Genomic DNA, 26506 nt, shown 5'->3' on the forward strand with positions numbered 1-26506 from the left:
CACCTTCTCCTAAACTATCTCAACAGTGGTATTTCCCTTCCTGTTCCTCCGCAGCTCCCAAAACAGCCAAACTGTCAACCACCAATCTTCTCCTACAAACTGAGCTTGACCAACCTCCTTAACATCCCAGACCTCTCATCCAAAGTAACCCCCCCCCCCCCCCCCTCTGCATTATCTCTATTATCCAAGGGCCTTGCTTACAGCCCTAAACCTGCATTTAACCATGCTGCTTTAGTGATGGATCTACTTTCCTGTACATGTAATGTCAACTGGAAATATCACTTTGCAGCCCAATCCCAAGACCTTTCCAACAGCTAACATGACATTGAACCCTGCCTTGAACAGTTCCATCCACAATCGTAGCTTGATCCACTACCAATACCTCAAAATCATCCCTTACAAGCTCTCCAAGAATTCCTCATATCCAGCATTGCTTCACAACGTTTCCTCAGGTCTTTACAGTATGACCATAACCTGTCCTCTGCAGAACTCCAGGCCTTACATTCCCTAAAAGCTGATGACCCCATCATTAACCTCCCAGCAGACAAAGAATTTACCACTGTGATACTTGACCAACAGCAAAGTGTTAGCAAATATATAGTTACTGGCTTCAAAACACCACTGACTGTGTATCTGCCTTAGTTGATCAACACCTACAACCCATAGTACAAAGACTCCACTCCTAAATCAAAGATGCCAACCATTTCCTAGATTGTCTGAAATCTGCGCTCATCCCCCCTCCCACCATACACCTTGCTGATCACCATTAATACCATCTCCCTCTATACTAACATCCCCCACGTACATGGTCTGTCTGCTGCTGAATATTTCCTCAGTCAACACCCACTTGATTCCAAGCCTATGATTTCTTATTTGCTCACCTTAATCAACTTTATACTTACTGACAATTACTTCACATTTGAGGGGCAGACATCAAAACAGATAAGGAGTACGTCCATGGGAACCAGGCTGGCTCCTTTATGTCCCAACCTTTTCATTGGTCACTCATAGGGGGCTGTTCTGGTTGCCATAAGTCTTCAGCTCCTGGTTTGGTTTGGATACATTGATGACATTTTTGCCGTATGGACTCATGGTGAGGCTGACCTGTTAAAACTCCTGGAATCTCTAAATACCTTCTCCCAATTAAATTTTACATGCTCCTATTCTGAAATCCATGCCACTTTCCTTGAAGTAGATCTCATTCTCACCGAAGGCCAGCTACACACTTCCGTCCACATCTAACCTACTAACAAACAACAGTACTTATATTTTGACAGCTGCCATCCTTTCCATGTCAAACGTTCCCTCCCATACAGCCTTGGGATTCAAGGCAAACGTATTTGTTCAGAAGCAGACGCCACAGCAATACACCACCAATCTCACTTCAGCTTTCACTAGATTTAATTATCCCAACAACCTAGTTCAGAAGCAGAATTCTCAGATCATCATGTCCAATCCTGTTACTGCTGATCCCTCCAAAATATAAATTCAGAACACACCACTTGTCACTCAGTATTATCCTGGTCTTGAATGTACCAGTCGGTCTTTCTAAAATCATGTCCTGAAATGAGATGCAGTCTGTCGGCAATTTTTGTCCACCACACTTAGAATAGCTTTTTTTCCACCCTCCAAATCTCCGCAATATCCTTGTCAGACCCTGTGCTCCTTCTGCACCCATCTCCCTACACAGGGCTCCTACCCCCGTGACCATCCCCACTGCAAGACTTGCCCTATGCACCATCCTACCACCACCTATTCCAGCCTTGTAACTGGCAAAGTATATACTATCAAAGGGAGAGCCACCTGTGGAATGACACATGTCATATACCAGCCGTTGTGTAAACACTGTTCGGCCTTTTACATCGTCATGACTACCACCCAGTTATCAGTCAGGATGAATGGGCATAGGCAGAGGGTGTATACTGGCAACAGACAATATCATGTTGCAGAGCATGACAGTCATGACCTTGGTACCTGTTTCATCATGTGTGCAATCTGGATTCTTTCACCAGACACCAGTTTCTCAGAACTCTGCAGGTGGGAACTAGCTGTACAACGCGTCCTTGATTCTCGCCACTCGCCTGGCCTTAGTTTACGTTAATTCCTTCTGTCTCAGCATTTATTCACAGTAACTATTCCTTTCTTCAATACAATTTTTTCTGACTCGTGTATTTTTTGCCATCTCCCTCCCACCTCTGTTATATGCAATCCACTTTGCTTTTCACTCTTATTAACTCAATGTTAATTAGTAGTAATATCTGTCTTGCATATTACCCTGTCTTCCACCTTTAAGCTCTCAGGTTTTCAAATCTCATCCAGTGCAGTCCCCAACAATCAGTCTTTCCTTCTCATCCCATCCAGTAAGTCTCCCATAACCTGGGGTTCTGGGTGACTTTTCTAAACTGTACCCCTTTCCCGAAACCTCTCCAGTCCTTTTCCTTCACCCCTCTTCCTTGCCCTTTAACTCTTCTGCCAGAAGAAGGAGCTTATAAAAGTTAAATCCTTGTGTGTGTGTGTGTGTGTGTGTGTGTGTGTGTGTGTGTGTGTGTGTGTGTGTGTTCCCCTGGTGTGGATTGTGGCTTGGTGAGTAGATTTTTTATCTATCCATTTACATTATATTATAACTGATTATAAATTTTTTTTTCCTCTATCGAGCCACGCAGTTTCACTGTTTCCATTTGTTACATAAACAAATAATATTGTGTGCTTTTATTTTATTTAATATATATGCAATAATTGTTATTTGTAGGGCAGAACACTCCAAGAAGTACAGTTAGCAGATCATTTGACTCTGGTGTTGGTACATTCACACAAGGAGGCCGTACCCAGCAAAGACCATCACATGGAGATAACAGGCCATCTTCGCAACAACAAGATAATCCACTTTCTAATTTTAGTCAGTCCTTTCAAAGAAACAATAGGACAGTTGGTTCAGCAAGTGGCTGGGCTACAGGAAATGCAGTGGGTGCAACAGTCTCTGCAAGAAACCCCAGAGGTGTTAATAGTGGATCAACTTTTGTAGGTTTAGACAGAGACAATAGTCAGTCTAGAAACAATGAAAATCCTAGAAGAAATGTTAATTGGGGTGGACAGTCTTTTGTCAGTCCAGCAACCAGAAATGACAATAGAAGCAGAAGTGACAGTGGTGATAATGCAGTTATGTGTGGTTGCTCTGTCAATGCTATATTGCTTACAGTGCGGAAAGAAGGGCCTAATACAGGTAAAGAGTGATTTAGAATGTGGTTTTTGTAAAAATAGTGGATACAAATTAAATTAAACTAGACACTTCTTTGAAAAGAAGTGAGGAAGAGTGTAATCTTTTGAGTATTATTTCTTCCCTGTTTACATATTTCAAACGATGGAAAATGCAGGAACGAATGTAACAATATTATGAAAAGGAAAGTTGCTAATCACCATATAGCGGAGATGCTGAGTCGCAAATAGCCACAACAAAAAGACTGTTCTAGTGTGGCTACAGGTGCCTTAGACTGCACTCGTGTGTGTGAGTTGCATTTGTGTGTGTGTGTGTGTGTGTGTGTGTGTGTGTGTGTGTGTGTGTGTGTGTGTGTGTGTGTGTCTGTGTCTGTGTCTGTGTCTGTTGTCTATTTTTGATGAAGTCCTTACAGGCCAAAAGCTTTAATTGGAACAGTCTTTTTGTTGTGTCTATCATGACTCAGCACCTCTGCTGTCTGGTGAGTAGCAACTTTCCTTTTCATAATACTGTTTACTTGTTTGTTGTAAGGTTTTCTTTGTCTTTCTTCATGTAAAGCAGTCACTCATTTGATTTATTTTTATCAGGACGCCAGTTCTATAAATGTGGAAACCCAGCACAACAGTGCAACTTCTTCATTTGGGCAGATGAGGCTCCTTCAGAGATGCCTGAGGAGCGTAATGTGAATTCACCCATGTGGCGCCCAAATCAGAATTTCACAGGTAAATCATTGTCATTTAAATGTTTTGTTCGAACATTTTCCATCTGAATTTCACAGGTAAATCATTGTCATTTAAATGTTTTGTTCGAACATTTTCCTTTTCAAAAATTTGTAAAATTACAAAGTCATTTAGAAAGTTCCTAGGTCTCTCTCTCTCTCTCTCTCTCTCTCTCTCTCTCTCTCTCTATCTATCTATCTATCTATCTTTCTTTTTCTCCCTCCCTCCCCCTCCCCCTCCCCTCCTCTCTCCCTCTCCCTCTCCCTACATCTACATTTTTGTGACTGACTACACTGTGCCGTCCCTGCGGATTGACTGAGGTGGGGAGTTATGTTGGACGGAGTGGGACAAAGGAAGAAAGGAGTGGGGAGCAGGAGGGAGTATTGAGGAATGGTAGCTGGGAGGGAGAGGAAGCAGATGCACATGATGTGAGTGTGACACTGGCTCTAGTGAACTAGCCTCTGCCCCACACCCACCTCCACCCCTGCCTCAGGACTTATTTTGCACCAACGCCCTCTTCCTCGCACTCCTCTCCCCCCTCCCCCCTCTCTCCCCCTACAACCCACTCTTCCATGTCCTCATGCTCTGTGCACAACTCGCCCTGCCTGTGGCCAGAACATGGTTCTGCATACCTATCCAATGGGTTCTCCATACCTATCCAATGCATCTACTGCCTCTCCCTCCCAGCTGTCAGCCACCCTTCCCCTAACCTATCTCCCACTCCACACCTTTTAAAACGACTTTGTTGAAAGTTAGCAAAATTCTGTCTTGTTTATGTGTCTTTCAGTGTCATAGCACTTCTACTACTTGGTAGGTTGTTACCTGGATTCCTTAAATTACTTCCTTTTGCTTTGTCAAGTGAACTTCACTTTAAGAGAGCAAGTAAATATTCTTGTTTTATTCTTGCAGTGGTAGTCATCTGCCTAACTAAAAAGTGTGTTATAATCAACCTTTTTCTTGGATATTATAAGCAGTAACTTCTTATAATCCAGGTCCAGAGCCTCTATAAAAACTTTAAATGATGTTATTTTTATCTTTGGCTGTTTTTATTGTGCTATTGAAGTTTTGATTTATGTGCTGCTGTCAAACACCTACAAACATAATACAATGCAACAGAAAAACATGACTACAAAGAATTGTTATTTTTTAACATATTCTGTGCTGTAACAATTCATATAATTGTATAAGCATGTGAATATTAGCATATTGCAAACTTTGTTGTACGTACTGTTATTTTGCTATTATTTTTTCCTGGTTTGTTGTGTTATATGCTTGTAGACGTGTGACTCTGGCACATAAGTGGGCACTGCAATAGCATGATAAAAACAGTTACAAGTAGAAGTGGAAAATGATGTCATTTCAAAAAAGTTTAGAGCTAGCATCCGAGATACTCAAAATGTTTTGAAAGGAGACTTTCTAACAAATGATCATGTGAAAAATAACAAATGCTGAATGATTTGACATTAATTATACAACATCCACTAACACTTGCACAAAAGTTTGCTCATTCAGAATCTTTTCACTTGGTATTAGGGCAAGGAGAAAATTTCTCAGCCTAGTATTTTAGCATGCTCCACTAAGCTATTCTGTATACTAGAACCTCGATTATCTGACCTTACATTAACTGACTCCCCGTATTATCCAACAAAGTGTCCGACCACTTATTTGTGCGCTATGTTGAAACAATTTTTCTGCTGTTACAACATGTGTCCCTCAGAGTTACGTTGCATGTCCTCATGCATGCTCAGTTGACAGATTGCTGTACTGCTGAGGTATATGCTTTGCTTTACTCTTCAATGTGCTGTTTACTCTGTGTGCTTTTATGCTTATTACTGTATTACATTTAATTTTAAAGTTGCCTTGTAGTGTTATACAGTGTATTAAGTTGTAATTAAGAAGTATAAGAGATTCTTAAAGACTAAAAATACTTAAAAATCGGAGAAGGAAATATGTTGTGTGCACAGGCGAACAGAAGATAAGTGTTGTGCAAGGACTTGACATAGGTGAGTCAGTTACTAAATTAGCCTATGAATTAGGTGTTGCAGTTACAACAGTTAAATACTGGGAAAAGTACAAAAAAGATCTTGAAGCATTTTCATTAACAGTAAATGGTGAAAATGCTTTAAAAACCAGAAAAGTGTTGAAAAAACTGAAACTTGAGCTCTTGGATGACACTGTGTCAGTTTGATTTTGTCAGGAAAGATGTAAGGGGACTCCACTTTTTGTCCCTACTATAAAAGAAAAAAGTTTTTAGTTTTAACTTCAACAAGGTGATATGTTTTTGCCCTGCCCCTCCTCCAATGCCACTGACTTCAATGGAGCAAGTTGTTATTGTGGTTAAAACAATGTTACAGGAGGAAATATGTGAGTGTTTTGTTAAAGAAAACAGAAGAGTGTTGTGATTTTTTGAAGCAGTGAAGTGTCCCAACGTAAAAATGCAGTTCACACAGTTATTCTGGATTGATGAGAACTTAAGAAAACCAGTCTACAAAAATCATGGAAGGACTTTTTTCCTAGCCTAACCAAGAGCAAGAGCTTCCAGAAACCAGTAAATCTGAAAATGCAGGCTTAATCAGTAATGTGCAAACTCTTCAGAACGATAACCAGCCTGTTGGTGTAGGGGAATGGCTAACAGGAGGTGATGATGCTGCTGTTACCAGTGAAGAAATTGAAGATGATCTGTTCATCAATCTTCTTTTGCAACAGCGTAGTATTGAACAAAAGGAGTCAGATGATGAAGACCAGTAAGAAGAGCATAAGGTCAGCCACTTTGATGCAAAGGATGCATTCGAGACTGCCCTAAAATATTTGGAACAACAACCAACTGCTACAGCTGTAGACACATGCAGACAAAAAAGTGGTGTGATGCAGCTGAAAAGTTAAGATTTAAGATTTTTTTTTTTGGGGGGGGGGGGGGGGGGGATAAAAATTACACTTTAAAAACAGGTTTTCAGCATCTAAAACTTTCTGTTTTTGTTTCTCTTTATTAGAAACTTTTTTTTACGTCATTTTGATTTATTACACCGTTTTGAGCTCTGTAAATTATTTTTGTCATTCTCCTCTAGTTATCCAATGATTTTAACAGTCTGACCACACTTTGGTTTCCAAAGTGATGTTCAATCGAGATTATACTGTATTATAATTCAGTTTCGTTAGTTAAAGAAGTAGCCGTAGTAACAACACACTGTAGACTGCTTTTAAATTAAATAATAATAATAATAATAATAATAATAATAATAAGGCAAGGACAAAGACCTCTCAAACTTAAAACCATACAGATTAGTATATCTCATTACTGCTCTTTGAAAGATTGCAGAGTGCTTGTAATGTGAAAGACTTCATGTGCACAGAGGTCTTGTGGGTCTTAGCCCACACCAGATTTGATTCAGGCAGAACAAATCAGTTGAGGACACATTACATCAGCATTGTGCATAGTAGAAACATCACACCAAAAGTACATAATTGCAATATTTATCTACATAGCAGATGCATTTGCTAATCTGTGGATGCCCACTGCCTTTTACAGTAGGTTCCTTGACTACTGTAAGGACTGGATGATTGAGTGGCGTGCAGGCAACTGCAAGATGGTAAAGAAAAATCACCAGACAATACCCACAGGAATCAATCTGCAGGCCCACCTTCTGGGGCCTAGCAATAGAACCTCTATTAAATCTGTGGCAGATGACAGCACCAGTGGAATCATTGTTTATGCGAATAGCTAGTGGTATCATTGACAACACCAGGAGTGCCCCTCCCACCCTCCAGACCATACCCAATGGTGAATGACTGGTGATGACATAGCAGTCGGTCACTAGGTCTTCAGGGACTGATTTCAGGATTTTCTTTTCCTTTTTAGGATTTCCTTTTCCTTTTTTGTACATTACAACACACAAATACTCTTGCCAACAATACAACTATAAACAGATCCACATAAAACATAATACATACTTCTCAGTGGCACACTACAAAGCAATTTGACAGTTAAACTACGTAATCTAGAGTATCATCAAACATACAAGAAAACACAAGGGCATAGATCTCCATAAGAAAAACACGAATAAAGTCCAAATAAAAATTGTAACTGACAAGGCTTCAAAGGTATTACACAAATGAGCAATAGTAAACTGTAGAGATTACCATTGCAATACATGGAAATATACCACTGTCCACTTTTTGAGTTGATAATATGCTTTGCAGCTATCACCTGACTGCAAAAGCTTTACCTTGCTAGTGACCATACTATGATTAGTGCAGGCAGAGAAGTGTGCTCTTATGTCTGCCAGTGACTTTTTGAACCATGTCAGTGGAAGCAGTCCCTGTGGTTTTGGGAATGTACCCAACAGACTTCACCATCCATAAGCTGTTTAATACTCAAAGAAGAAAATAAATGCAATAGCAGAACAACACATCTACAACAAACACAATCTAAAAGCTTGGTAAATAAACATTTGGCAACAACAATGGGACAATACAGAGAAGAGCCAAAAAGCCTATGACTTCTTCTGTGGTATCAGGCAATGATTGAGAATTAAGCATACTCACCCCAGTCATTTCTTGGCTGGCTTCTTAACTGGGTACGTCCTGTACCCTGTGCACCATCTTCATGTGTATCTTTGTCAGGAGGGCAAATGTACAAGTGAGAGGGGGGAGGGGCAGGAGAGGTTCCCCTAATGCATCACCTTACACTGCAGACAATTTATACAGGCTAAACAATTAAACTACACATGATGGCATCAAATAAACACTATGTGATCTTGACAAATGGGTCAAGCCGGGCTGCACAGCTGACACTGTATGGGCCTACTTATAAAATGACTGTCTTAAAAAGCCATATAAAAAAAACTATGCCATACATCAACTGTGTAGGAAAAGACAGATTGCTACTTGCTGTCTACAATTTAACGTGTCTTCTTTACAGTAAGTAACAGCCTGCCTTTTCCTACAATGCTGATATTCCTAGCTGGAGTTTCCGTTGTTTGATTATGCCATAAATCAGTTGGTGCCTGACTTTTGTCATCATGCAGCGTATATCAACATGACATAAACTCAGTGATGCCAATGTCAGACAAAGCTAATTTCTCCTTTTTTATCATATTTGTCTCAGATATGTCAGGTGATTGGTAACTGCATTGTGAGGAGTAAAAAAACTATAATTCGATCACATTTGTATTGTATTCATTGGAAAATATAAGTACACAAAAGTTTATGGATCAAGAACAAATGGAGACAAAAGCGAATTCCACTGGTCAGTTAGCACTGGGTATGACCTTCCCATCAAAAGACAGTTTAATGTGGGGGGATAATAAACCAAAAGAGATGTAGTTGAGAAATGTACATTTGGACTATGAAATGATATTGGTTTTGCTCTTCAATTTTAAAGTCACCATCCTTCCATAAAGTATGTCTGAAAGCAGTTAGTGGAGACTTCTACAAACAGTTGACCTGTCTGCTAAATTGATCAGATTTATTAGACTAAATGTGGTGGTGCTCAACTACGTTCCCCAGTAACTCCATCGAGAAAGCAGTTAATTACAGTTTTAATACTGTCCAACATTTGAAGTGGTTTTCCTTTCCCTTGAACTTTTGCTGCTCTGAAAGGAATACAACATAACCCCATTTCTAAGACTTAAAGCACTGAAACTGATACCATAATTGCCATTCTAGGTTGTATGCCTCCAAATAAATAAAAGTGAAAGACAAAAAGCACATTTAACATTCAAAGATAATGAGATTATGTGATAACTGAGTTTAAATGCTATTATTTTTATGTTAAATGTGAATTTCCAGAGACATTTATGAGTATGTTTTTCATTTTTAAAAGCATTTCCATTTCTAGAGCAATCTTTCTTACTTCCCCTTGGAGACCCCAACATTAGAAGAATTTTTGTCTTTTTTTGTTTACCAAATTGTTTATTTATACTAATGAAGTTTTTCATTCCATGAACACAGATGTATTTCTGGGCATATTCAGGCAATTTTTTTTTCCAGGTGGAGGGGAGAGTTAAATTGTATGACACATATTCACCATTTAATTTCTGTCCAAAAAATTATGGATTGATATTAAACAAACAGTCAAATGCAGAGTAAGTGCTAGTACTTACCTGTAGCAAATAGTTATTCATCGGGGCATTTTGGAAAAGTGATTACCTACTTCCTTTGCATCAACTGGAACACTGTGATGCAAAGACGGGAGAGCAAGACCTCCCAGTTCATTTTTATTTGTACTGTTCCTTAAGTAGGTTACATAATGTTTTAAAATTGAAAATGTTTTTTATGGCATTGTTGTGGAAACTGGGAACTGAGTAGAATATGAAGCTGAGTTCTAATTTTGGAATTTTTTTTGAATTGCATTCCTCAACATTGCCAAAGTTTTCTCTCATCTTGTAGTTTGCTCTTCTTTAAGCTATTTCAATTTCCTAATGGAAAATTCTCCAGCTGCTGACAAAAGTTCTGGCAACACTGATTGATAAAATGTGATGGACTGTAGTATATTTTCAGTATTGCAGTTTATGCGTTTTCTTGGAATTATGCTCTGACAGGATTTAATTAAATCTTGATGACAAGCCCAAAAAGGGCTTTAAATGTTGTGTGATGTTGTTGGAGTCTGTAAGGATACTTGTTTTGGTATACCCATGCTGCCTCTCAGTCGTTTCCATCTTCTTGGCCATACACCAACACTATCTCGGCTTGTTCCTAACATGAATACTGAATCATTCTGCTGCTCCTTACAGTATGCTGCATCAATCACACAGCCTGAAAACCACAAGGAACACATGACACATGGCCATAGGAAATATCATCCGTCAGTGCCTTCTACTGCAGCAATGATGCATTTCCAGACACATGTTCATAGGACCTTTTTTCCTCCATCACACTTTGAAGCATTCTACAAAAAGGAAAGGTTAAGGAGAAATTTTTTTCTGAATTTACAAACAGAAACAATGAACTGGCTATGACTGGCTCCACATCACAGCTTGTGTGCTTTTTGAGCAGTTTCTTTGTTAGGACACGATTCTAATTGATACAGAGAGTACACTATGACTGAAAACATTTCTTTAAAGTGCAGAATTGCCTCATGATTATAATTCCACAGAGTTTCGCACATTACCAAAGTGTTGAGTGTCTGGTCACCAGTAAATAATCTTTGAGGGGGTTTCATGTCATTATGTTTAGTGGAACTCTTGAAGAAGTATCTTATGGATTGTACTATCCCTATGCAGTTCCTTATAGCCTACAAAGAACACAAATCAGCTAAGACTAAGAGTTGGTTATAAACTGTCATTGGCTATTATTTTCTGATGAAAGACCGGCAACTGTGGCCGAGCGGTTCTAGGCGCTTCAGTCTGGAACCGCAAGACTGCTATGATCGCAGGTTCAAATCCTGCCACGGGAATGGATGTGTGTGATGTCCTTAGGTTAGTTAGGTTTAAGTAGTTCTAAGTTCTAGGGGACTGATGATGTCAAATGTTAAAGTCCCATAGTGCTCAAAGCCATTTTTCTGATGAAAGCTTGTGCACCGCATAAATGACCAAATGTTAATGCTTCTCTGTCGTACCACTGACCCACCAAAAATTCACAGTTATAACCAGTTAGTACCTAATTTGATAACATTAAGTCCAGCAGCCCATGCCATGTTAAGTCTTTAACAGATAAACAACTAGAAAATCTTCATGACCCACACTTAATTCTAAATCCACATACTGAACACATATAAACAGTTTCTCAGTTCTTGTGGTGTCTGTTGTTTGATTGGAAGAATGGTGAAGTACTTAGAACTGTTCACTCTGTGAGCGGTTTGTCCTTTCATAATAATGTGTTTCTGTTATCTGGTTTTGAATACTAGTAATGATGTGCTGTTTATTCTTAGGACCATTTGGAAGATGCATTTGCAAACTATATCACCAGCTTCAGCTCAAAACCTCAAGAGAGACAAAAAATTCCCATCATTTAAATCTCTCTAATTTGCTATTAAATTTCCAGAGTCATGTTTGCTGCAAAGACCCTGTTATTGCTGGCCACACAGAATCACAGTTTACTAAATCACTTTCCTATGATTAGCATCTCGATGCACCTTTTGACTATTCAGTCGGTGCACAATGGTTTTTTCCTTTACTTTTACTGCCTTCAAAAGAGTATCAGCAGATTCGACACATTTCAGATAATAAAATATCTTAGCATGAGCCGAAACATCTTCTAGAGCTTTCTTCCAGTTAGTTAGGCTGTGTTACTAAAAAGACTCGTGTGTTGTATGTCCACGTTTCCCAGCATGCTCTGGTTTAAAAAGAATGCAACATTTACAAAATTCTCCTGAAATTCGTTTGCAGTATGCCAACCAGGAATAGCTGATTTTGGATTTTGGAAATCAGGTTTCTCTTGGAAAGTGCCAGGGTCATATAGTCTTCATGTTGCATCCAGTGGAATTTCAACAGTTGTTCTTTTCAAAATTCATCAGTATGAACTTTGTTCACACACTGTCTAATATCACATTTATTGCTAATTGCTGGTTCACAATAATGTCACATGCATCTCAGGTAGTTTGAGACATGCTAGTATCAATAGAAACTGAGTTTTCAGTTGGTTCAGAATGTTCTTTTTGCATACATAATTCAGTAGAGATGACTGTTTCACACCCAAGCACTACATTTTGTCCCAATCACAACACTGAACTCATTTCCCGCATTCAGAAGTCGAAAAAAAAATCTGACACACACATTTAGAGAGAGGGCAGTTTTCTTTCTGCTCCACTCACATATAACAAATATTCCTGTATCAACATTACTGTTTGTGGTGTAGCAATTTGATAAGAAAGCTGTAAGATTCATCTTAATGGCCCAGTGCCCTACAGAATGCCTTCCCACATGAGAAAGTTGCCATTGGTTGTCCATGTGCTCGCACATTGCAGGCCTAGTGACATGCTTGAACACTTTGCAGTCCCTTTTAAATCACACATCGACCTGTGAATTTTTAATTAATAAGGTCATTTCCTTTGTACCAGTCACTATGAAATTTTATGTAGGCTTTCAAAATAATAATAATAATAATAATAATAATAATAATAATAATAATACTGGAACAGAACCATTATAACAGATAAAACAACACCACATAACAAACCTGACATACTCACCAATAAAAAGAAGAAATTAACACAACTAATCGAAATATCCATACCCAATACAACAAATATACAAAAGAAAACAGGAGAAAAAATTGAAAAATACATCCAACTGGTTGAGGAAGTCAAGGATATGTGGCATCAGGATAAAGTTGACATTATACCAGTTATCAACTACAGGAGTCGTATCACACAATATCCACCAGTACATCAATGCAATACAGCTACATCCAAACTTATATATACAACTACAGAAATCCGTAATTATTGATACATGTTCAATTACCCGAAAGTTCCTAAATGCAATATAACATATACTGTACAGTTAAAAGGAAGTCACACTTAATCAAGGTCCGCGTCACTTTCTACTTTAGACCAGACATAACGTCTGAGATAAGAAAGAAATAATAATAATAATAATAATAATAATAATAATAATAATGAACTCCTGTACGTTTATGTTCTATAACCAAAATCATATTGAAGATATTCAAAATTATGTAAATCTAAATTTTATAACTTCCCATTAAAAACATCATCTTGACACATTAATATATTTTTGTAAATGTAATAATTAAACACATTGGTGCTAAATGGTTAATTAAACTGTGTTTTGTTCAAAACCATATAAGTTAGGCAATGTTTTCAGGTTTCAGACAGCACTTATTATTTCCAGTTGTTTGGCATTATCATTTTTATTTTTATCAGAGTGACTGATGGGGTGAATGAAACGTGTATCTGATGTAAAAATCTTGAAATTTGTTAATAATTAATGATGAATTAGTGAGGGAATCAAATTAAGTAAGTGAATTACATTAAGTAATTTTATTGTAAAGCAGCCAGTTTAGGGCTCTACAAACAAAATCTTTACTTCTTCACTTAAGACAAGTAAAGATAGTGTTGTGAATTTATTTGCTTTTTGAAAAATACAAAGTTGGGAAATAATTAAATTAAATTTGGAGTTCAGGATTAGTCAAGGAGGAAAATTGTCGTGCTGTCTGTGAAAAGTAGTAGAGTTGAATGGCTAAATTATATTGCAGCTAATCAGAGAGGAGAAGTGTTGTGTATTCTGGAAGGAGAATAGAATTGCACTTACTTTTCTCGAGGAGTCATGATTGTGAGGACCTGTTGTTTAGTGTTCTTGTAATGTTGTAAAACTGTTGCAATTTTCCTTTTGCTCAGAAACTGATGACCTTAATTGTAAATTACATTTCTGGAAGTTTGGGATTTTTATATTAAATTGTGACCTTTCTTCAAATGGATTAAGTAGTCGTATTTCAGATACTGTCTCTAGATTACTGAATATTGATCTCTGTATAGTATTGTGGAAGCATAATAAACTGGCAACTATCGTGAGAATTTCCAAACTGTTTGTTGAATAGCAAAAATTGCAGTTCTTTGGACAACAGGTAACTAGTACTTTTGAACTATTTGTTGAATGTCAAAAATTTCTGTTCTCCAGACAATAGGTAACAAGTTCTATGTACTATATAAATAAACAGAAGTGCAAACTGTGAGCAAACATACCTTTTTACATCAGGAGCTGTGTGTTAGGGGGAATTGGTATTTGCAGGTGTATTACTGGAGTGAAAATATATCACAAACATCTTAGTCAAAAACTTACTTTATTTAGTAGCTTCAGACAGACTTGATAGAATGAGCCATCTTTTAAGTCATGCTGCAGGATAATTTATGCACACTGATGACACATATAGGTAGTGCAGCCTATCTTTTAAAAAGCTTTTCCAGTGTGTCACTTCAGGGTAGGCCATATTTCCAAGAAACTCACAAGGGAAAATTATTGAATTCCCCCCGCCCCCACGCTGCAGTCAAAGGAAAAAAAAAATCACATACCATGATGTGTATCAAGGAAGAAAGGATAGTAGCAATGTAGGCCTTAGGGAGCACACATTGCCATTGGCCAGTGACTTGTTAGGCAGACAATGCGACCACCTCCTTGCATTACAAATGCATTAGGAGCTCTGTCAAATATGGTAAGTGTGAGAACACAAAGGCACAGAGATACACTGTCCCAAAACTGCACACAAGATACCTTTCCTAATGGGGAAATCCAGATCTTTCTTAGTCTATATGTATTGGCTTTAAGCATATAGACAGGTGAAAGTTGCATGGGTATCCAGGACATAAATCCTGAACTTTCTTTCATGGGCAGTGCTCCACTATCAGGACATCTGATTATAACTGAGGTGCCTAGCATAAGATTTCAGGTTTGTGAGAAGGAAGGGTATTTTGTGATTTTTTTATTTATTTTATTTTTATTTATTTCTTCAATAGTACTCTTTTACTTGGCATTGGTGCAATGCAGTGCTCGAAAGACCTCCTTCATGATGATTGTGGGAAAGAAGAACTAAATTGATTGAAAATGCTCATACGCCTCAGACAAGTCATGTTGATAATTAGCATTCTATTTTTCTTGTGCCAGTACTTTTGAAAATAGTAGAACATTGCATGTATCAACAAATTTACAAACATTTCACCTGCATTGGAATACTGGCAAATGCTCAATACTTGCACTCAGAGAATTTTCCTCTGCAGTGATAGCTGTTGAAAATGTTTTGATAATTCTCAGTAAATCATCTGTAAATGCCCTACTTGATTGACCTGAAGCAAGGCATTTGATTCTGTGAGTCATCAGATTCTAATAGATAAACTGTGGTGCTACGGTACCACTTTCATTGCAACTGGAAATAATATAGAGAATCTAAAAGAACAAAACAAAGCCAATCAAAAACAATGTATCTTGTAGTAGGCTGCTTTTCAAGAAACTGGGTGTCATGACACTCCCATCATTATGTATACTTAGTTACGTAGTCTACGCAGAAGAAACCCAAGAGAGATACAGATTAAGATAATAATTTCATTGTCACAGTACACATCACAAAGAAAAGATTAATCAGCTCCTTAAAAGATTAAGCAAGACTCGCAATTGCTGTGCATTCCTTGGAGTGAAACTGTTCAGTACACTGCTCACATCATCTCATTAAAAACCTTCAGAAATGTTCCACAAAAGTGGCTTAAAAAGAAGGCTTTGTATGTCGTAGAAGAATTTTTTGATTGTCCAGAAAAAGACATAAAATTTTAACTGAAAGTCATTGTACATTTGTATCTAAACCTATATGATGTAACTGTTTCCTTTATTATCATGTATACCATTATGTATTATTCAATTTGTACAAACTATTAACAGCAATAGCATGCAAAATGCTCAAAGATGAACTAAATAAACAAATTGATAAACCACAGGCAATGAAAAGCCAAAATTCTTTGTGTTTAGTGAGTAAAATTGTCTAGATCACTATCAAAATTTTCTTTATTTATTATGCAGTTCAGACTACTGGCATCATCAAATATCTGCAATTAAGATTAGAGGAACATAAAGAGTGGCAGACATTTGTAGTAAAACAACCTACAAAAATGAAAAGTTTGAAAAATATTTTTAAAGGGACACTCACCAAACATTTTAGAACTTGCAGAACAAAGTTCAGCGTCAGTATTGAAATCCGGGATCAACTAACATTTTGCTAGAACTTATATCTTTGTACAACTGTTAGTTGATGCCCTGATTAGGCATAGATTTTAATACTGACTCTGAACGTTGTTCTCTGCAAGTTCTAAGAGAAGTTTTTAAAAGATTTTTATTTAATTTATTTTATCTTTTCATCTTTTGTAGCTTGCTGTTGTATAACAAACATCTGTTGCTCTTTATATTCCTCTATCCTTAATTGCAGATATCGGATGATAGCAGTAACAAAACAATATAATAAAGAAAATTTGGATAGTATTCTCGGTGGTTTTATCCACAAAATATTCAGTGATCACGGTCTGAGGAAATTCATTTCCTTTATTAATAAAAAAAAAAAACCTTTAAGACCAACAACCTGTGAGAGTGATTTATTTTCCTCATAGCACACCCACTTCATGCTCATACAAAACATGGAAAATGCATGGTAAGACAATAATATTTTAGTGTCACAACCATCAAACAAGATCATTTGGTACTGGAATTAACGAAGCTGTATCTTACCAAACAAAAGCGTTGGTATGTTGATAGAGACAATGAAAATAGTAAAAAACACACACACAAATTTCAAGCTTTCCCAACCCAAGGTTGCTTCATCAGGAAAGAGGGAAGCAGAGGGAAAGACAAATGGATGTGGGTTTTAAGGGAGAGGGTAAGGAGTCATTCCTATCCCGGGAGCGGAAAGACTTACCTTAGGGGGAAAAATGATAGGTATACACACACACACACACACACACACACACACACACACACACACACACACACACACACCCATCCATCTGCACATATACACACACAGGCAGACATTTACATATGTCTGCCTGTGTGTGTGTGTGTGTGTGTGTGTGTGTGTGTGTGTGTGTATGTGTGTGTGTGTGTGTGTACCTCTCTTTTTCTCCCTAAGGTATAGGAATGACTCCTTACCCTCTCCCTTAAAACCCACATCCTTTTGTCTTTCCCTCTGCTTCCCTCTTTCCTGATGAAGCAACCTTGGGTTGCGAAAGATTGAAATTTGTGTGCATGTGCTTGTGTGTTTTCTATTGTTTTCATTGTCTCTATCAACATACCAACACTTTCGTTTGCTAAGTTACAGCTTTCTCTCTCTCTCTCTCTCTCTCTCTCTCTCTCTCTCTCTCTCTCTCTCTCTTTATTTTTTTTTATATGGGCTTGTTTGTCATTTAAAGTACGAGGATTTAACTGTTTATATCAGTACTCTAGAAAATGCTTCCACAACATTTATCCACTGCAGTTTGTGTCCTTGCTAAGATATTGTTACATAAAGTTTACTGTAAAAGAGTTTGTGCCAGTACAGCATTTGAACTGATGCATTTCTTTACTTTCTATTCTTACATATTTCTCAGGTGCTGGCAGAGAGGCTGAAAATTCAGGAGACACTGAAGTGTGCTGTAACTGTGGACAGTCTGCTGTAATGTATGTTTCTTTTTATTTGTTTTACATTGCTAAATAATGTGATTTATACTACCCACACATAAATGATATTGCTAAATAATGTTATTTATGCCACCCACACATTAATGAAATATTGCAGTCGCCATAATATTTCAGTGTAACTGTAAGAAAATACTAGTGTTAATGGCAAATTCAGCAATGTTTCCACTACTCATGTTGAGCAGTTACCATATTATAGCCATTTTGTTGTTTTTGTCTTGTGCTATCTAAATGTAGACCTTACTGTATCATATGTTTCACTGACGATCTGCAAATAAAATAATGGAAGGTAAAATGAAAATAGTAAATTCATCTACATTAGCTTACGTAAGGTTGATACTGCATGTGTGACTAAGCAAATTCAATATTAGTTGTATGAGTGAAAAATGTCTACCGACTGTGAACATTCATTCTATGGTCCTGATTTGACAGAATTTTCCCTGTTGAATTATCCTTATAATAAGTCTTTATTTAACTTTGTGAGAACTTAATTCACCATAGAATGCGGAGAAAATTCTTAGATTGTGTTCACCTCCATTTCTCTTTATCCAAAATCAGCCCAGCTTGAGACATTCTTGTTACTTCTCCATCAATCCCTGTCTTTTCCACCAATTTTCTTCTGTAATTGTTTTGTTTCAGTCCAGATTCCTTCTTCTTATTCTGGTCTTGCTCTACTCAATTCATCTTGCTGTGGATCTCTGCTCAAACTTGACCTCCATCATTTGTTTTTGTATTCTTCCATTTTCCATTCTCCAAGTCCAAACCATTTTAACCTATGCTTCTCAATTCTGTCACTCAACTTTTCTACCTCAATTGCCTTGGTTACATATCATTTCTCACACTGCCTCTCCTCGTTTTCCCAACCATGTCTCTTAGTAATTTCATTTCAGTAGCCTAAATTCTACTCTTTTTTCTTCTTTTCATTGTCCAGGTCTCCTACGCATATGCCATTATGGGTGCAAAGTACATCTTTTACAGCACTCCCTTTCACTTCATTGGTACCTCCCATCCCTAGACTAAGCCCCACACACACTGATAAAATGCATTACCCTGTTGCACTATTTTGTGTTTGCATTCTGCTTCTCAATTCTGTCACTCAACTTTTCTACCTCAATTGCCTTGGTTACATATCATTTCTCACACTGCCTCTCCTCGTTTTCCCAACCATATCTCTTAGTAATTTCATTTCAGTAGCCTAAATTCTACTCTTTTTTCTTCTTTTCATTGTCCAGGTCTCCTACGCATATGCCATTATGGGTGCAAAGTACATCTTTTACATTCTGTCACTCAACTTTTCTACCTCAATTGCCTTGGTTACATATCATTTCTCACACTGCCTCTCCTCGTTTTCCCAACCATGTCTCTTAGTAATTTCATTTCAGTAGCCTAAATTCTACTCTTTTTTCTTCTTTTCATTGTCCAGGTCTCCTACGCATATGCCATTATGGGTGCAAAGTACATCTTTTACAGCACTCCCTTTCACTTCATTGGTACCTCCCGTCCCTAGACTAAGCCCCACACACACTGATAAAATGCATTACCCTGTTGCACTATTTTGTGTTTGCATTCTGCATTTCCTCACTTACTAAATATTTGAAGTTCTCCACAATTTCAATTTCCAGCACTTAATGTCAATTTGTCCTTTTCCTTCTTTGTATTCTCTAGTTTTTGCAATAGTCTTGCTTTTCTCCAATTTGTCCTTTTCCTTCTCTGTATTCTCTAGTTATTGCGATAGTCTTGCTTTTCTCCATGCTGCATTTTGTGTATATTTGTCTATTTTTCATTTAATATGGCCATGCATCTTTAATGTTAGCTGTCTACAACACAGTAATTTTGGCAAATAGCAAAATTTTGTCTTCCTTCCTTTGTAAGCTTGTGTTGTTTATTTATTTATTTTTTCACATTTTTGCCCAACAATATTATAAATAATAATGGTGAAACCACTCTTCCTTGTCTCAGTCCCTTAACATACTTAATCCAAACAGTTCTTCCAACTATACTCTTGATGCAGTTGAACCTTGTATTGAATGAAGAATTTCAGTTGTTTCTCTCCAATGTTTCCTATTCCTTTTCTCTGGCGATACTATCGTATATCTTTTCTAAGTAAAGAAATGTCATCACCAGATCTTTCCCGTACTCCCAATACCTTCCCATCACCTGTGTCATAGAAAAGATTGGGTCAACTGATGATCTGCCATGTCAAAAACGATACTGCACCTCTTCAAACTGACCCTCCACTCTAGTTATCACTGTTGTATCCACCATTCTGAACTGCTGATTATTATTCTCTTTCCCCATTCTTTGGGCATATATTTCTGTGTCCATATGCATCTTAGCAATCTATATAACAATTGTAGCCCAATAGGTCCAACTGCCTTTATCATTCTTCTAACTGGTAGTTCCACTCCAAAAATTGTAATATGTTTCTCTTCTTTCAAGTATAGGTCACCACTGTAAATCTATTCTCTTCTTATCACTATTTTTCAAATTTATTAGTTTGTCAACATATTCTCTCTCTCTTATCCTTATCTCCTCTGGTTATGCTATGAGTTCTCCACTCTCTCCTTTCACCAGCTTTGTGTAAGTTCTTTCATTCCTCTTACTTCAAGTAGTCAATGTAGCAGTCTTTTACCCCAACAACACTCTTTTTCCTTCTTTTTGTGTCTGTTCCATTCTTGCTTGCATTTTTTAACTGCTTCCTTCAACTGCTTATTTCACCATGATGTCTCTTTATCCTTTGTCCAGGCATTCTTCCACTTGAGTTCCCTGCAGAACTTACAAGTGCCCTCTTTGAACTTATCCCATTCAGTGCTTGAGATTTCAAGCTTAAGTATTTCCTAGAACTTTTCCTATATCTTCCTTTCTTTTAGTCTCCATGCTTTTATTTTCTTCTCTCTAACTGCCTTTATTATTCACATTTTACCCATCCACATCTTTACTATCACTACTCGATAGTCTTTATCAAAAGCTTCTCCTGGGAGTGCAGTTATATCCATTAACTGTCCACAGTTCCGCTTTTCCATCAGGAAGTAGTCAAATTTATCTTTTCTTCCTGAATCCAGTGTTACCCATAATCAAACCATTTCTTTCAAAAAGTCAGCCAGTTACTCTCTTTCATCATTCTTTTCCCCATACCCATAGAAACCAATTACCTCATCCTTCCCTGTACTTTCATTTCCCACGTGGGCATTTATGTCAGCCATCACTGTCATTTCTACACCTGTAATTCTGTTCTCGAATCTTTCTAGGAATTCCTTATGTTGTCCTGTTTATTTTTTGTGTGTGATGTTTATACCTGGATGATGTCCTTCACTCCATTACTTTCTTTCCCTCAGTCAAATCTTCATTACCCTGTCACTTTTGTTTTCCACTACCCCCTCAAGAGAGTTGGTTTTGCTATTACATCTGCTCCATTTTAACCTCTTATCCGCTCCTCCAATAAAGTGATTACCTTTTCCCCTTTCCCCTCCTCCCTCTTCTCTTCCACTTGACTTCCCTAAACCTCAACATTCTCCTTCTCCATGAAGTCACTCAGCTCTTCTGTCTTCACAGTCAGGATCACTATATTAATGATGCCCACTTTACATGCATCAGAGATAGTTGTCCTCTTCTCAAAGTTCCTCCAGCACCCCCTGAACAGAACTACAGGTCACCTGCAAGGTATGCCCTAACCTGTTTGGGTGCTGGTTTAAAGTTACAGTCCATATATAGGCTATTATTACAGTGAGGTTGTCAATCTCAAAGACATTTTGGAACTACTGCCAGCATAAGTTTAGGCTGCTCCTCATGTAGAGAAGAGATGCTCTTTGCAGCCACTCATCCAGAGTGTAGATGTTACAGGTAATGGGATATAAAGCCTGTTATTTCACTTTCTCCACCATTCTTAGATAATAGCTAATAAACAGTCAGTTTGGCTCATTTAAAGGTCTGTGTAGAATGTTTCATACTTGTACATAATTAAGAAAGTTGTGGGGAAGTTAATATTTTTGTCAACTTCTGTATTCTGTTGCAAAAGTTCACAGTTCACTCACATAATGTTCATTGTAAAATAAGATTAAATTTATAGCATATAAAGAGAATTATTTTGATAAATTGTAACAATTTCATGGTATCTTTTTAATATTGGCATTCTGCTTGACAAAATCATACTGCTATGACAATGCGTACTGTCTCTGTTCATGTTCTGCTGTAGCTGACGTTAAAGTGCTACATAACGATCTTTCCCCTGATATCAGGGAAATAACATGGCAATCAGAGTTCCTTTTATTGTGGTGTTACACTGGGTACAATACCATCATCATCATTGTAAATATGAAATTATTGGCTAAGAGGAAGTGCACATCCCTCTGTGGTCAATGGACACACAGTTGGCTTTACCAAACTATCTACTGTTTCTTAAAACTGTGAACGACAACTGTCTGTTGCTAAGTAACAGGCTTGCAGCAAGAGACGGCCTGGAAAGCACTTTCTACGCATGAGCTGTGTGAGAATTGTTATGTCATAGTGACATCAGAATATAGAGATTCATCAATAACTGTTTACCTTCCTCTCACTCCTGGGAGATGTTAAAGAGAGGAGTCTAATGCACACTTCAAATTGAGCACAATAAATCCAACATCAACACCAAAATGTGATTCTCAGTGTGTCAAAAGAATTAGAGCCCAATTTAAATTAGTAAAAATTGTCTGACCATTAATTTTACAGTTTATATAACAGAGTTATGTAATCAGAAAATGTGATCAAAACTAGTGTAATGGTTCAGGGCTTGCTAGCCACATTTCTGTAATGATATTGACAGCCACTTATCCCACTCACTGCCCTGGCTCAGTGAGTCAATTCCAGGAGAGGTTTACCTCCTAGCTGCTTGTTATCAGAAATCATTTTTAAAGAAAGTTTGGAAGGGAGTAAAAACATGTAGAACTAAGATTTTATTTTGCTGTAGGGAATAAAGGCATTGGTTTGAAAAAATATACTATCAACAACAATGGCATGATGAACTATGCTACACTTCTTTGGACAGTTAAATCACTCCTTTGAATTTTAATGTGTACTGAACTAAGGAAGCTTTAAACAGGTAGCCACCATTCCCCTCAAGAGTGGCATCTAAGAAACATTACCTCAGATGACACCATTGTTAAACACTAGTAACTTCAGTTGGAGTCTTTGAGAATCGTATGGTGTGGCAGTGACTGCTTGTGCTGCAGCAGACCTGCTGTGGGGATATTCTTCTGGACTCTCCCACACCTGCTCCTTATCTTGTCCCAAAACTCACCAGTGGCTGCAATGGTATTTCACATCTCCACTCCACTAAGAAATGTTCCAGTTGGCTGTTTATACACACTGCTATGTTTCTTCAGCAATTTAATTCCTTGCATGGTTCACGTTTGTGTGAAGTTTAAATTTATTAATTTTTTATGTAATTGTAGTATTATAGTCATATATCATCATTCATCAGCTGTTTAAAGGTTGGGAAAAAATTCGAAAGTTAAAAATTTTAAATTTGCTTCCGGACATCTCCAACAGGTCAAATGAGGCTCTCTCCGCTATTTTGTAATGTTGTGGCTAAAGTTCTAATATGTCCATCTTGACAAATAAGTAAGGTATGTTTCTCAACAAAAAGTAATTGAAATTTTGAAAGCTTTTGTATCCATTTCAGGCAGAAACATTACAAAATATTGGTAGCTGCATAGGTACAGAGTGGGAAAAATAAAATTGGCATGGAAAATATGTATAAGACTGACATGGAATTGAACCTTGTTATTGAATAGGAGAACTGCCGTATCACAGAAAATACTGATAACTGTGATGTGCTCACAAGACAGTGGCATATGTAACAATATTATGAGAAGGAAAATTGCTACGCACCATATAGCAGAGATGCTGAGTTGTAGATAGGCACAACAAAACTACTATCACAATTATAGCTTTTGGTTGTTAAGGCCTTCGCTACCATCAACGACAGACAGACAAATGTGCAATGCGCGTTCGCCCACACCCGCGCGCACAATCTCTCTCTCTCTCTCTCTCTCTCTCTCTCTCTCTCTCTCTCTCTCTCTCTCTCTCTCTCTCTCTCTCTCTCTCTCTCTCTCACACACACACACACACACACACACACACACACACACAAGCGCGCGTGTGCGACTGCAGTCTCAGGCAACTGAAGCTGCACTGCAAGCAGCAGCACCAGTGCATGATGGGAGTGGTGACTGGGTGGAGGTAAGGAGGGGGCTGGAGCAGGGAGGGAGAGGGATAATATGGGGGGGGGGGGGGTAGTGGACAGAGAAGTGCTGCAGGTTAGACTGAAGGCAGGGGAGAGGTGGGGAGGGGAGAAGCAGCAGAAAAGGAAGAGAAATTAAAAGACTGGGTGTTGTGGTGGAATGACAGTTGTGTATTGCTGGAATGGGAACAGGGAAGGGGCTTGGATGGGTGAGGACAGTGACTAACAAACGCCGAGGCCAGGAGGGTTACGGGAACATAGGATGTATCACAGGGAAAATTCCCAACTGTGCAATTCAGGAAAGCTGGTGTTGGTGGGAAGGATCCATATGGCACAGGTGGTGAAGCAGTCACTGAAATGAAGGATTACCTGTATGTTTGGCAGCGTGCTCAGCAACAGGGTGGTCCACTTGTTTCTTGGCCACAGTCTGTCTGTGGCCATTCATTCAGACAGACAGCTTGTTATTTGTCCTGCTTACATAGAATGCAGCGCAGTGGTTGTAGCTTAGCTTGTAGTCCACATGACTGGTTTCACAGATAGCCCTGCCTTTGATGGGATAGGTGATGTTAGAGACCAGACTGGAGTAGTTGGTAGTGGGAGTATGTATGGGACAGGTCTTGCATCTGGGTCTGTTACAGGGGTATGAGCCATGAGATAAGAGATTGGGAGTAGGGGTTATGTATGGATGGATGAGTATATTGTGTAGGTTCCGTGGGTGACGGAATACCACTGTGGGAGGGGTGGGAAGGATAATGAGCAGGATATTTCTCATTTCATGGCATGACGAGAGGTAACCACAACCCTGGCGGAGAATTTAATTCAGTTGCTCCAGTCCTGGGTGGTACTGAGTTATGAGGAGAATGCTCCTCTGTGGCCGGATGGTGGCACTTCCTGCAATACAACCTACATTCCCGTACCCTCCTGGCCTCAACCTTCATTAGTGACTGTCCTCACCCATCCAGTCCCTTCCCTGTTAAACACTAACAACCACCACCACCACCTTCCCTGTTCCCATTCCAGCACTACACAGCCGTCGTTCCACCATCAGACGCAGTCTTTTTACTTCTCTCCTTTTCCACTTCCCTGCCTTCCTCCCCACCTCTCCCCTGCCCCCAGTCTAACCTGCAGCACCTCACTGTCTGCCACACATACCATACTCTCCCTTTTTCTTCCTGCCTCAGCCTTCTCCTTCCCCCACCCAGTCACCACTCTCATCATGCACTGGTGCTGCTGCTTGCAGTGTGGTTTCTGTTGCCTGAGTCTGCAGTTGTGTGTGTGTGTGTGTGTGTGTGTGTGTGTGTGTGTGTGTGTGTTGATGAAGGCCTTTACTGCCAAAAGCTGTAATTGTGAGAGTCTTTTTTGTTGTGCCTATCTGTGACTCAGCATATCCACTATATGGTGAGTAGCAACTTTCCTTGTCATTATATTGTTACATTCCATCCTGTATTTTCCTTTGTTTGATAAAATGGCGCAAAACAATTCTTGGAAAATATATGCGAAATTATTTGTGCAAGTGTTTTAAGACTGGAAGTGTTTGGCAAAACTTCCATCAAAGTCTGCAATGCAAAATGTGGTGGTAAAATGGCATGAAACTGGCTCTGCAACAAATAAAAATCATAACTATCCGAAAAGAGTTCGAACACAAGAGAACATTGCTCACTTGAAGGAAAGTCTGAAGCAAAGTCTGGCAAAATCTCAATGCCATTTATCAGTGCAAGTGAGAGTTAATAGATTGTCAGTAAAAGCATTATCAGATAGGACTTGCATCTGTAGCCTTACAAATTTGCTGTTGTGCATGAGTTACAGCATCCAGACAAACTTTTGCATTTAAAGTTCTGTCAATGGTTTCTGAGTGAAATGAAAGCAGGACTTTTGAATCCTCAGTTTTTCATTTTTTCAGATGAAACCTGATTCAACCTGTCAAAGTATGTGAACTCCCAGGACATGCAGCATTATGCATAAGTAGTACTTTGAAAAGCTGTTGCATAAGCCTAAGATTAGTGTTTGGAAATAAGCGTTGTCTGGGGTACACACCACAATGTAGTTCTTTTGCCAAAGTGTAAATCCTAAGTGGTAGGTTCAAACTCTTTAATCCATTTGTGGATCAACTCACATGAGATGAATAACTCTTTGGTTAGTTATAGCAATGTGGATCAACAGCATACACTGCCTTGACAACCTTGTCACGGGTGCATGAGGTGTTTGGTGAAGAGAGGACAATTAGCAGAAACAGTACAATCTTCTGACCATCTGG

General features: G+C 38.4%; 1 protein-coding gene across 1 annotated transcript in view; it reads left to right on the forward strand.

Moving 5' to 3' along the window:
* Positions 1 to 26506, forward strand: part of LOC126334534 (DNA topoisomerase 3-alpha-like) — a 178414-nt gene that overhangs the window by 137106 nt on the left and 14802 nt on the right. Inside the window, exons 14-16 of the mRNA XM_049996890.1 lie at positions 2750 to 3220; positions 3799 to 3933; positions 17948 to 18017. Of these exons, the coding sequence (XP_049852847.1) occupies positions 2750 to 3220; positions 3799 to 3933; positions 17948 to 18017 (676 nt within the window). The remainder of the gene's footprint in view (positions 1 to 2749; positions 3221 to 3798; positions 3934 to 17947; positions 18018 to 26506) is intronic.

This window comes from Schistocerca gregaria, chromosome 2 (assembly GCF_023897955.1).
Source record: "Schistocerca gregaria isolate iqSchGreg1 chromosome 2, iqSchGreg1.2, whole genome shotgun sequence".
Lineage (NCBI taxonomy): Eukaryota > Metazoa > Arthropoda > Insecta > Orthoptera > Acrididae > Schistocerca > Schistocerca gregaria.